General features: G+C 39.7%; 1 protein-coding gene across 4 annotated transcripts in view; it reads right to left on the bottom strand.

Annotated features, from left to right (window-relative positions):
- The window catches only part of CACNB2 (calcium voltage-gated channel auxiliary subunit beta 2), a 135,588-nt gene that overhangs the window by 45,848 nt on the left and 77,455 nt on the right, over nt 1–12,285 (bottom strand). For 3 of the 4 annotated variants that reach the window (XM_035129854.2, XM_035129858.2, XM_035129855.2), the window contains one exon: nt 2,886–3,005. In XM_035129854.2, coding sequence (XP_034985745.1) covers nt 2,886–3,005 — 120 coding nt within the window. Of the gene's footprint in view, nt 1–2,885; nt 3,006–3,811; nt 4,144–12,285 lie in introns of those variants that run through there. The other variant, XM_035129857.2, reaches the window with a different exon arrangement.

Raw genomic sequence — 12,285 nt, 5'->3', positions numbered from 1 at the left:
TAAAGAGTATAGAAGAGAGTAGAGTTTCCCAACCTTTTATTATTGGGCAGCACTACCCTTCTTTTGTAGATTTGGCCCGTAATCTAAGTATGCATTTATTAGCTCAGGCATAGGTAAACTCGGTCCTCCAGATGTCTTGAAACTACAACTCCCATCATCCCTAGCTAACAGGACCAGTGGTCAGGGATGGTGGGAGTTGTAGTACCAAAACAGCTGGAGGGCAAAGTTTGCCTATGCCTGTATTAGCTGCATGCAGGGCATTTTTTCCCCAGCCAGAACTTCCCGGAACTCAGTTCCGGCATCTCTCAGATGGGCACCATTGCCATTCAAAGAGAACAAGGGAAGTGTTCATAGTGAGTTCCAGCACCTCTTTTTCTAGAAAAAAAGCACTGGCTATATGGGAATAAATTTGTGGATTTTTAGCATCAAAAGGGGAATGGTTTACTTAAAAACTCTTTTTAAGATAACCACATGTTGGCAGCATTTCCACAGTTGCATAGGAGTTGAAAAGATTTTACAATTCAGGGGAACTTGTTAACTAACCTTGAAACAAGAGAAGCAAAGCAGACTTTAAGAGCCAAGAACAGTTTCCAAAACAGGAACACTTTCCTATTTACATGGATTTATGTACACCACTGCCTATCATTTGGGGGAGGTTTGCCCTTAAAGTTAGAAAGTAAAATGGACACCATTGATTATGTATTCACAAGCTTTTTTATGTGCTCTTTGGTTTCCATCAACCTATTGTGCATTATTCATGTATGCCAACATTTTCTACATTTTTTGGGACAAAAAGAAGTGTCATCACATTAACCAGGATCACTATTTTCATCCGCAATATTAAAAATAAATAACTGCTTGTAAATATCTTAAAATGGCAAGGAATTGATAAATATGAGTATCAGACAATATACATTGTCCTGTCTTGTTTGTCATTTAGTGTTCAGTTATCATTCTTATTAATGCAAAAAAATGATGTCAAACATTAACATCTTTGCAGTACTGAAACACTAGCTTAACACTGCCAGTGCCCTCCCACGTCCACTGTTTACAAGTTGTCTCACAGTCAGAGACAATGTCAGACCTGGAGATTATTCCTGAGCCTACCGAAGTGAGAACACCGTTTTGATGCATGGAAATACAGTTTTTAAAAAGTCAAGGTCTGCTGGCAGTTTCTCTGTGAACTCCTACGGCAGCTTTGCTAGAGGTCATGAATATTACATAAGGGCTGTCCATGCATTCAAGTCAGCATTGCTAAGCCAAATTCCCATAGCAACACTCACATAGATTTACTCATCAGTAAGAGATGCATCAGCTTAGCATTAGTGAGTGCACTAATGCTATTCCTGTTTCTCTGTAAGTTCTTCTTATCTCTTTTCTTTGAAAGTTTAATTTTATTGATAGTAAAATACATACTCTTTCCTAGAGTAGTTGATTTGTATAATAAAAACGCAGTCTGTAAGAGTAGGAAGAAACTGTCACATATATTCACAGCTATCAATCTCTGACAACCCAGACCCATTAGTTACTTCTCAGGGTGGCCATCATGAGAAGATGCAAAAGTTACCGATCTAAATTTTGCAACCCTTTTGCAGCTTTCTGTCTCCATGGTTCAGAATTAAGCAGGGCAGCTGGGAGAGCACACAGCAGTATTCCTTCAGGGCAGCTGGGAGAGCATGTCAGATTCAGCAGGAAACCTAAAAAGACAGAGCTCAAAGGCTCTTAATGGACCATCTAAAAACTTGCACCTCAAAGGCCAGTACCACAAATTTGTCTTATTGCAAAGGGCTTGAAGCCTTCAAGCAGTTGACTATGACTATGACTAAGAATGTCATAGCATAAGCATTTCCCCCCAGAAATCAAGTGTAACACCCTCAAAAAGCTACCACTGATCTAGCATACCTTAGTTATGAAAAATGGATCGGGCAACCTTCCCAAAGATTGGACCAAATCTTTAAAATTAGGTAAATGCTTGTTCCTGGAATCAGTGCACATTCATCAATATACTAAGAGTAAAAACACACAACTTAAAACCCTCAGAATAACATTGCAAAGCCTTTTCATAAAGAAGAGGCTTTAATGCTGAAGACCTCGATGATGCTTTAACATGACCTTTTAAATTGTTTATTTGGAAGATGTTTTTAAACACAGGGTGGATTTTGTTGAACTTAGTTGTAAGCGGCAATACAATTTCTGAATTAGGTGGGATATACATTTTAAAATGAATATATACACATATAATCAGACAATGAGAAAAAATAGGATGAACAAGTATATAGAATATTTTAAAAAATCTTTCTAAGAACAGAATGAGTAAAAGAGACTAGAGAACATAGATGTGAAAGACTACATTCTAAAGAAACGAAAGATATAGATAATTAAAATTACATTAAAATTATTGTACTAAGACATGTATGGGAGGCAACAAGTGAAGTCAAAGGAGCAGGAGCAGCAGCAGCAGCATAAAAAGAGTGATGAAGAGTTTCTTTAAAACAACATCCTTTTATCAAGAATATTATCACACACATCTTTGGCCCCATACACTCACAATTCAAAATCACCAAAGAAAAAGACTAGTATTCATATGCAGGGAGAGGATCTGGGATTCCATGTTCTATACAAGATTCTGGAATATGTCTATATATTTACTGAAAAGCAACTTTCCACTAGTTTGTTTTTTTATATGCAAAATCCAAGTGCTTCGTTTTCTATAAAACTGTCTATAGTAGTCAGAACATACCAGGGGCAAATGAGCTTTGTGCTGTGCCTTTATCATGCATAGGAAAAGATGTCATAGGAAAAGATGTCAACGATGATATAGTAAGACAACAGGTTCTACTAGAAACAACATTTCCATTAATCAAGAGAGTGAAACAGCATCTTACCTTTGCCTTTTCCAGCTGTGTCTGGGCCTGTCGCTCTGCCTCTCTCCGCACTGCCTCTCTGTCTTCCTCAAGAGATACATCTGAATCAGATGGACGGCTAGTGTAGGAGTCCGCCGAACCCTGGACCAAAGGAATATATTACAAATGAAGAAAACTGTGTTGTGTTCTTTAAAAAATATAGACTAGAAGTTCAGAATTCTTATTTGCAGCACTTTGATATAAATCCTCATTTCACAAATTCTAAAAACCTGTGATTCCCAATAGCATCAATGAGAAAAATAATTACTATGTAAATTGTTTTAACCCTGAGGCTCTTCTGAAAACCAGCATTCTTTCTCCAGCTCTATACTTGCTGTTTCTCCTTCATTCTAATCTGCATATGCCTTTTGCTATGCAGAGCTAGTTTCTGTGAGGTAACGGTAATGGTGCAGTGCAGAGCTGAAGGACGTGCAGCTGTTTCAAGGATAGCTTTAGATAAGCAAGCCACAAATAAGGCCATTTGAGTCTCACTAAAAGCAGCATTCAGATTAAAAAAATACGAACTTGCTAAGAGAAATCCTTACACCTGAGAAGCACCTCAGTGTCTGCTTTAAACTATTAATTTTATCTTAACTGCAGAGCACCTCCTCACCTGACACTATCTTTCCCCATCACAAAAAAATAACACGGCACAAATCTCAGCCCTTCAGCAAAAACAAAGAAATGACCACAAATCAAATTGCAGCTGACAGAACATGTCTGGAGTCAAGCACATGTCCAACCCCTGGTCACAATGCTAGAATAACGATGTAAACAACTTACATCTCAGATTTTCCTCCTTGTTGCAAGCAAAAGAATGGAAACTGCTAATCCAAACAGAATGAAAGCCTTCCTCCCATCCCACCTGCAATGCAAAATATGCCAGCGAATTGAAATTTAGAGCTTACACAGATATCAGAATTCTTCAGCCGTCCTCCTTTGGCTCTTTTCAGAAGCCTGATCCAGGTGGCCTTCATTAGCCAGACAGCTTAGTTATTGTCCGCAGCTGCAGAGCCCAGCACTGATTCTCATAAAACATGTGCACACTGAACACCGCAGAATCACCGTTCTTTTCCTATCCATGCTCTGCTTGCAAGCTCTTTCCTCAGTTTTGCAAGCCCTCAACGTCTCTGCTCTAGTGTAAGTAAATTTTTAATTTTCCCATGGCACCAAAAAGCAAAGATGTTTAATTAATTCAGTGGGGGGAATTTCCAGACCAAATATAATGTAAGAGATGCTACTCTGATGCAATCCTCGGCACATACAGGAAACAAAAACCTGCCTTTGCTGCTGTTATTTGTTAACTGCCTTTGTTGCCTAAAACTGTTTAGAATACAGTGCTTATAAAAGAATCTTTACAAATCCTGTGCAAAATGTAACATTTGCAAGTGCAAAGTTCATTTCATCTCTTCAGAGCTCTCGGTGTGTGGTGGGGGTGGGGCTAGAAGCTTTTCACATCACTAGGCATGCTCCGTATGCACAGCCTTTTACGCAGATGCTCACATCACACTGTGTTGCTAGTCTATGTCAAATTACCATTTTACTTCTCAAGGGTAAACAGCTGGAAAACAGCAAGGTCTCTTGAAAGCAGAAATAGCTGCTATTGTGCCCTATTTTTTTTGTAATATCTGTCGTTAAAAAAATATTTTTTTCCACTCGATGTCTAGGCTATGTCACATACTGCTCATTCCTGAGTTTTTAATGAGTTAGAATCATACTGCATAGACAAACACCACTTATTTTGCCAGATTAAGATTTGGATCCCCCCCCCAATAGAGTACAGTGGTGATAACAGTGTTTCGTGTGTTATCACGTACTGCAGGGCTTATGCGGAAGGATTAAAATGTATTTAATATTGTGCTGTCATGTGAGGTAGAGGAAGAATCCCCAATTATTACATATTCCCCATACAACACCGTGGCCACTGTAATGGACAGAACATGGGGCATAGACCTCAACAAGGGATGGGGATCAGGCTTTTTGACCCATGATACCCTGAACCAACAATGGGTTTCAAGCCCTCGGAAGGCAAAAATGAACACTTCTAACACCTTTTTCCACCATAGGCTCCAGGTTTTTTAAGATGGTGAGCAAGTCATTTTCAGGGAGACCCCTTAACCTTGAAGACGTGAAACATGTAATTTTGCCTTTCTTCTTCTGACTTACTTGGGCATTCTATGAATAGTGAGAATGTTGTTAGTGTTGGACCAGCAGACCCTTTGCTATCTTCATGCTTATGGCAAATTCTTAACCAGTCCACTCTTTGGAGCTGTCCCTGCCCACCTCCAAACACCTGCTAGAAGCTCTGAGCAAAGGAAAAAGGAAATGCTCTGCATAACCTTCACCCCTACTCCCCTTCTTCAACTCTGCTTCTGAATTTTTCATTACTGGGGTGATAGCTATGTGTCTGTTACCATATTTTGCCTACTCCCCAATTTTCCCCCTTTCAAATAAATTGCATCCATGCATGCACATTATTATTATTATTATTATTATTATTATTATTATTATTATTAAAGGTAAAGGACCCCTGAACGACTCTGGGGTTGCGGCGCTCATCTCGCTTTACTGGCCGACGTTTGTCTGCAGAGTTTTTCTGGATTACGTGGCCAGCATGACTAAGCCGCTTCTGGCGAAACCAGAGCAGCGCACAGAAACACCGTTTACCTTCCCTCCGGAGCGGTACCTATTTATCTACTTGCACTTTGACATGCTTTCGAATAGCTAGGTTGGCAGGAGCTGGGACCAAGCAACGGGAGCTCACCCCGTCACGGGGATTTGAACCGCCAACCTTTCTGATCGGCAATCCCTAGGCTCAGTTGTTTACACCACAGCGCCACCCACAGCCCTTATTATTATTATAAATATATTAATTTTTATATACCGCCCTTCATCTGAAGATCTCAGGGAGATTCACAAGATAAAAGTACAGAATAAATAGTTAAAACAAAACAAAACAAAACAATAATCCCCCCGCCTTACACAATCACATTGAAAAGTCTGTATAATATTAATCAGCCAAAGACCTGGTTGAAGATAAACATTATTGCCTGGTGCCTAAAGATGTATAATGAAGGCACCAGATAAACTTTCCTGGGCAAAGCATTCCACAAATGGGGAGCTGCTGCAGAAAAGGTCCATTCTCGTGTTGCCCGCCCTCCGGACCTCTTGTGGAGGAGGCACATGAAGAAGGGCCTCAGGTGATGATCACAGAGTTCGGGTTCCTTTATATGGGTAGAGGATGTGCATGTGAAAGGTAATCAGGCTGTATTGGTAAATATTGGTGTGGAGAATAAACTCTGGTCTCTGACCATTAATAATCAAGCCTACCACTGCTTGTTTAATTTAGGAAATTCTCACTCGTCCAGTACATTTGCACCGCTGTTTTAATGGTTGTAAGCCACTATGAGCAATCTCATAACAAAACAATATATCATAATGATGAACAATCCAACTAATCAAACAAACTGGATATAAAATTTATTTCCAAGTGAACTCAATTGAAGTAATCATAAAAGAATTAAAAAGAAACAATTAATTGTCACTAAAGCAATATGTTCCTCCATGTAGATTCAGCATTATCAGTTACAAATGCCAAAGATTCCTGTGAGTAAAGCTTTATACAATTAATTTGATTCTATATTATTTATATGCATTTATTTAAGCCTGTAAACATAAGCAGCAAATGCTTCTTCGAACAACACACAGCCCCAAAAGGTCTGCTCCCCACAAAATGACCAAAATTAGAAAAAAACAAAGAAACCAGAACAGCCCCCCACTCCGAATTAGGCAACCCACATCCATAGAATTTATCCCACTAAAGCATCAAATATAATCCTTAATAACAAACTAAGGAAGCCAAATGTAATCGGCAATGAGGCACAAATCCTGCCAATGGTCTATAGCAGGGATCTCCAAACTGTGGCCCTCCAGATATTTTAGTCTACAACTCCCATGATCCCTAGCTAACAGGACCAGTGGTCGGGGGAAGATGGGAATTGTAGTCCAAAACATCTGGAGGGCCGAAGTTTGGGGATGCCTGGTCTATAGCTAAGAGCAATTATATGTATGTCTACATCAGGCTTCCTCAACCTCGGCCCTCCAGATGTTTTTGGCCTACAACTCCCATGACCCCTAGCTAGCAGGACCAGTGGTCAGGGATGATGGGAATTGTAGTCTCAAAACATCCGAATTTGCCCCCTTCTCCCCTAAACCCTGGAGCAAATTATCCCACCACCTTCCGCTGTCCACTCATTAAAAGGAGGGGGGAGGTGTAGTGCAATACCACTGATTCTACTTACAGATAACAATTTGCATTGAAAATATAAATTAAAATGGGAAATATTAAAAGTTTAAATTCTTATAACCAATATAAAAGAAAATTGTAATATCATCAAACTATACACTTCCTGGTCTATACATAGAATGGAAAATAATTCCAAAACTAACTAATGACACACTGCCATTTAAGAATTAAAATGCAGGGATTCATATCCAAAACATACTTGGTTGCAAACAACAGTATACAAACAATTCATCATGGGAAGTGAAACCTCTCAGGGCTTTTATTCATTTCTCAGTAAGAAGATTCTATAATTGCAGGTTCCAATGTCCCAGTAATTACACTAGTCATTACCCCTAGGTAACCTCAGTTCTCTCCCTCCCTAGAAACTGCTGATTATAACATTTTATCTGTTGAAGGTTTCTTTAAACAAATCTAATATGTCACAATCCCTATTTACGGTTTCTATGTGCCCTTTCCCCTCTGAATACAGAGTTTGGGAGTCTTGTGGGAAATCATCTAAATTTGAAGGGCTTGCGAACTACTGAATTTAGGAATTATAAAGCTTTATATATTTTCCAGTATTTAGTCTACATACCAGGCACCGCTGCATCATCTCCCCATACTACTAGAACTTAACAGAGCTAACACAATCTAAAACAGATCACCAGCATTCATCAAAACTGTAATACTTCTCAGCAGGAATGTAAACACAATGGATGTTTGCTGAGTTTTTCCTACTAAGGTAACTGGTTCTAAGATAACATGGAGACAGTTGGCAATGTCTTCTTTTCTACATGCCAGATGCTGATATAAACCTCTTTGGGTTAAGAATGGAAGAGCATTTTTCAAGAAGTCAATGCAGCAATGAAATTGAGGGCCCATGAAGACAAAGTACCTTGTACATGCTAGGCTGTCAAAATGCATCTGGGTTACAGCCAACGTTTTGGATGTGTCTCAAAACAAAACCAGCCCAAATGTTAAAACCAGAGACAAATATTAGCCTATATGCTCAACTTTTAACACAGATAATACCCCCAAACTCAGTCCTCCAGATGTTTTGGGACTACAACTCCCATCATCCCTGACCACTGGTCCTGTTAGCTAGGGATGATGGGAGTTGTAGTCCCAAAACATCTGGAGGGCCGAGCTTGGGGATGCCTGTTTTAACAGATAAACTAGCCTAGGTGCTCTGTTCACCAGAAGCGGCTTTGTCACGCTGGCCACATGACCTGGAAGTTGTATGCCGGTTCCCTCGGCCAATAACGCGAGATGAGCGCAGCAACCCCAGAGCTAGTCAGGACTGGACCTAATGGTCAGGGGTCCCTTTACCTTTACCTTTAGCCTAGGTCAGGCACCCCCAAACTTCGGCCCTCCAGATGTTTTGGACTACAATTCCCATCATCCCTGACCACTGGTCCTGTTAGCTAGGGATCATGGGAGTTGTAGGCCAAAACATCTGGAGGGCCGCAGTTTGGGGATGCCTGGCCTAGGTGAATGGATGAGTGCTGAATGCTTTTAGCACTTGCATAACAATGGTTCATTGAACAGCATAAATGTACCAACTTAGGCATTGATGTGTGAGAAGGTAGTCTATGTTTTTAAAATAAAGAGTAAATTGGATGACCTCAAGAATGTACAAGGGGTGGTTTTAAAGTTCTCCAAAATCAACCCTATTATACTTACAGCAATGTGCTTTGGTCCCCCATCTTTTAATTCATTTTAATTAAATGAATTAATTAATCATTATAATTTTGGTTCCTCTGTTTCATTTTTGTTGGGTTGGTGTTGGGTAAATGATTAGTTGGGGTTGGCGGTTATTTTAATTTGGGTATATCTGTAAACTGATTATTATTATTATTATTGGTTTGTTGCTTGTATAGGATATTTTGGTTTTTTTAACGTTTTGTTGTGTTTTATATGTTGTAAGCCACTCTGAGTGGCTGGGGAAACCCAGCCAGATGGGTGGGATATAAAATATTATTATGGTTATGAAGTCATTATCAGATCCTTTGCAGTTCAACTAGCCCCATGTTTCCTGGGGCTTCACATAGATACAACTGGCTAGGGATGCCCTCTAAATAAGAGTTACAATATTATTTCACTAATGCTATGGTGACTATCTCTAATAATGATGTCCTGGAGTTTGACATCTGAACAGTGAGTAAAGATATTACCCATACCATCCATTCAGAAGTAACTTTTTACAAAATGCCTGTGAGGTTTTAATTAGACCTGTGAATAAGAGAGAGACTGGCTAAAGGGAAAATAGAGCGCAGGCAAGGAAGCACTTGGTATTAGCCAGGTCTTTCTAAGATTTCAGACTTGTATTTCTCCAAGGTATTTCCAAGATTTCACCAGATTTGTATTGGGGAAGACTCAAGAATTCTATGTAAAATCTCAAAAGTCCCGGGGGGGAGTACATAATGCCTTTTCATAGAAAAGCAATTCCTTTCATCTTTTCATTATGCATTCTTACCTGCTAGTACACTAGCTACTGACGCAGGGTAGGAAAAAGGGGGGAATTGAGGCTTAAAATATATATCACATATTTTAAAATTTAAATAGATTTTAATTCATTTTAGTACATTTACCTTAAAAATGGCTTAAAATATCTGAATGCAACAATAAACTTACACATGCAATACAATCCTATGCTTATTTATCCTTAAATAAATCCAACTGAGTTTAATAAGGCTTACTGCCAAACAGGTGTGCATAGGAACGTAACCTTGTCTCTTAAAATTAAATCCATGATCTCTTCTCAGAGACATTACCATAGCTTTGGTACTATGAAGGAAAACATGACAGGGCCATCTCATTATGCCCTATTCCCTCCAGCTGACTCCTCACTCCTTCTCCCAGGCCCATCATACAAGTCCAAGAAAACATACCGGTAAATAAAGATGTGAAGAAGGTGATCCTTGTCCTTGTCCTACCCCCTCAATGCTCCCCCAAAGGGGGGGGAGCTTTGCCCGCCCCTACTGGGCTTAGCTGGCACAAGCTGACAATCATCATGTTGTATGGCCAAAAATGGCTTATCTTCTGAGTTAGGCCAATAAAACTCAGAGACAAGAGGAGTTAGGGGTCCATTTTGTTTATTGCAAAGCAATAGGCTACAGTCGAATCTTTTCGCAAAACTGCAATGTGGGGCAGAGGAATTTATAACATTTCAGACAAAGGATTTTGATTTAACCAATCATATTTAACATTACATCATTTTAATTCAGTACACATATTCATCATTACCTCATCCTAATTTAATACACAGAGACATCACCTTGCCGACAAAGGTCCGTATAGTTAAAGCTATGGTTTTTCCAGTAGTGATGTATGGAAGTGAGAGCTGGACCATAAAGAAGGCTGATCGCCGAAGAATTGATGCTTTTGAATTATGGTGCTGGAGGAGACTCTTGAGAGTCCCATGGACTGCAAGAAGATCAAACCTATCCATTCTTAAGGAAATCAGCCCTGAGTGCTCACTGGAAGGACAGATCGTGAAGCTGAGGCTCCAATACTTTGGCCACCTCATGAGAAGAGAAGACTCCCTGGAAAAGACCCTGATGTTGGGAAAGATGGAGGGCACTAGGAGAAGGGGACGACAGAGGACGAGATGGACAGTGTTCTCGAAGCTACGAACATGAGTTTGACCAAACTGTGGGAGGCAGTGAAAGACAGGAGTGTATGGCGTGCTATGGTCCATAGGGTCACGAGGAGTCGGACACGACTAAATGACTAAACAACAACAACAACAATTTAATACACATGTGCAATAAGTATTGCTAACTAGGCCTCGATTCTCAGTAAAATGTTACATTGTGAGTTAGTATGCATGTTGGGAACCTGTGTTACGTGTACCATGTAACAACTTATGTTCTAGTTTATGAATTGCATCTTTGTGATTGACTTATTAGCTGACCTTCTATCCCACTAGGGATGGCTTCTTGCTGAATCATCAGTTTCTTTAAAGCATCAGGTTACCATAACTCTTCTAATATAAGCATATTCCAAGAGTTATAAGATTTATAAGGATTTACATTATCGCCTTAATTGTGGCTCTTTCTTGGCAAAGAATGTCAGCTTCTGCAGGTAAAAAACATAGCAATACAGTGGAATCTCTGTTTTTGAGCGTCTCGGAAGTCAAACATTTCGGAAGCCGAACGCCGAAAACCTGGAAGTAATTGCTTCCATTTTCAAATGCACCTCGGAAGTCGAATGGCTTCTAAGGTGCATTTCTCAATTTTCACCATAATTTTCCGACTGCCCATAGAGCCTTGGTTGTCAAACATTTCGGAAGTTGACTGGTCTGGTCTTCCAGAACAGATTACGTTTGACAACCGAGGTTCCACTGTAACACGGAGTAGGTACCAAGATGGAGCAAACGGCTCACCTGTTCTGCATAGTGTTTTGCCTGCCTCCCCAGAGACTATAAATCTTCTCTAAATAAATACTATATTCTACTTTTTTCATGGTTCATATTAGGACGCAGACTCTGTAGAAGGGTTTGGTGATGCACAAGAAACTCAGGAGTTGAGCCTCTCATTGTGATTGATCCCCTTACCCAACGTTCAGTGAACATGTTATCATCCAAAGTAAGTTCAGTTAACACATTGGACCTTACTTTTGCATAAGCATATTCAGGAATGGGCAGTGTATCCTAGTTCATGAATCCACTACTGCTACAATGTTACCTTTGAATGCTATGCACGTATACTCACAGAACTACATCCTTGAGCAGGGAATTAAAGTTGTAGCCTTGGGTATACACCAAGAGGAACAATGGAAAGTCATTCTAAACTCTGAAGCGCCAACATTTGAAGATTTCTGCCTCAGGTAATAGGTGAATTGTACAATTAGAATAAAAGCTACATTTCAGATGAGGCAGCTCATTTATTAGCCTGAAGGAACAATTTTAAATTGTATAAAAATGTAGGTCAACTGGATTAATTTGTAAAGATCAGTAATGCTTCATACAAGCACTTTTTTTTGTTTTGTTCCTATGACTAAACAAAATATTTTGTTTGTTTTGCTGTACATTATAAAACTACTGGCTGAAATCATGCTGACAGAGAGGCATCCCTATCATGTCTTGCCACACTA

The sequence above is a fragment of the Zootoca vivipara genome, chromosome 12, assembly GCF_963506605.1.
Source record: "Zootoca vivipara chromosome 12, rZooViv1.1, whole genome shotgun sequence".
Lineage (NCBI taxonomy): Eukaryota > Metazoa > Chordata > Lepidosauria > Squamata > Lacertidae > Zootoca > Zootoca vivipara.
The sequence above is the reverse complement of the archived record's forward strand: the minus strand, read 5'-3'. Positions and strand labels throughout refer to the sequence as shown.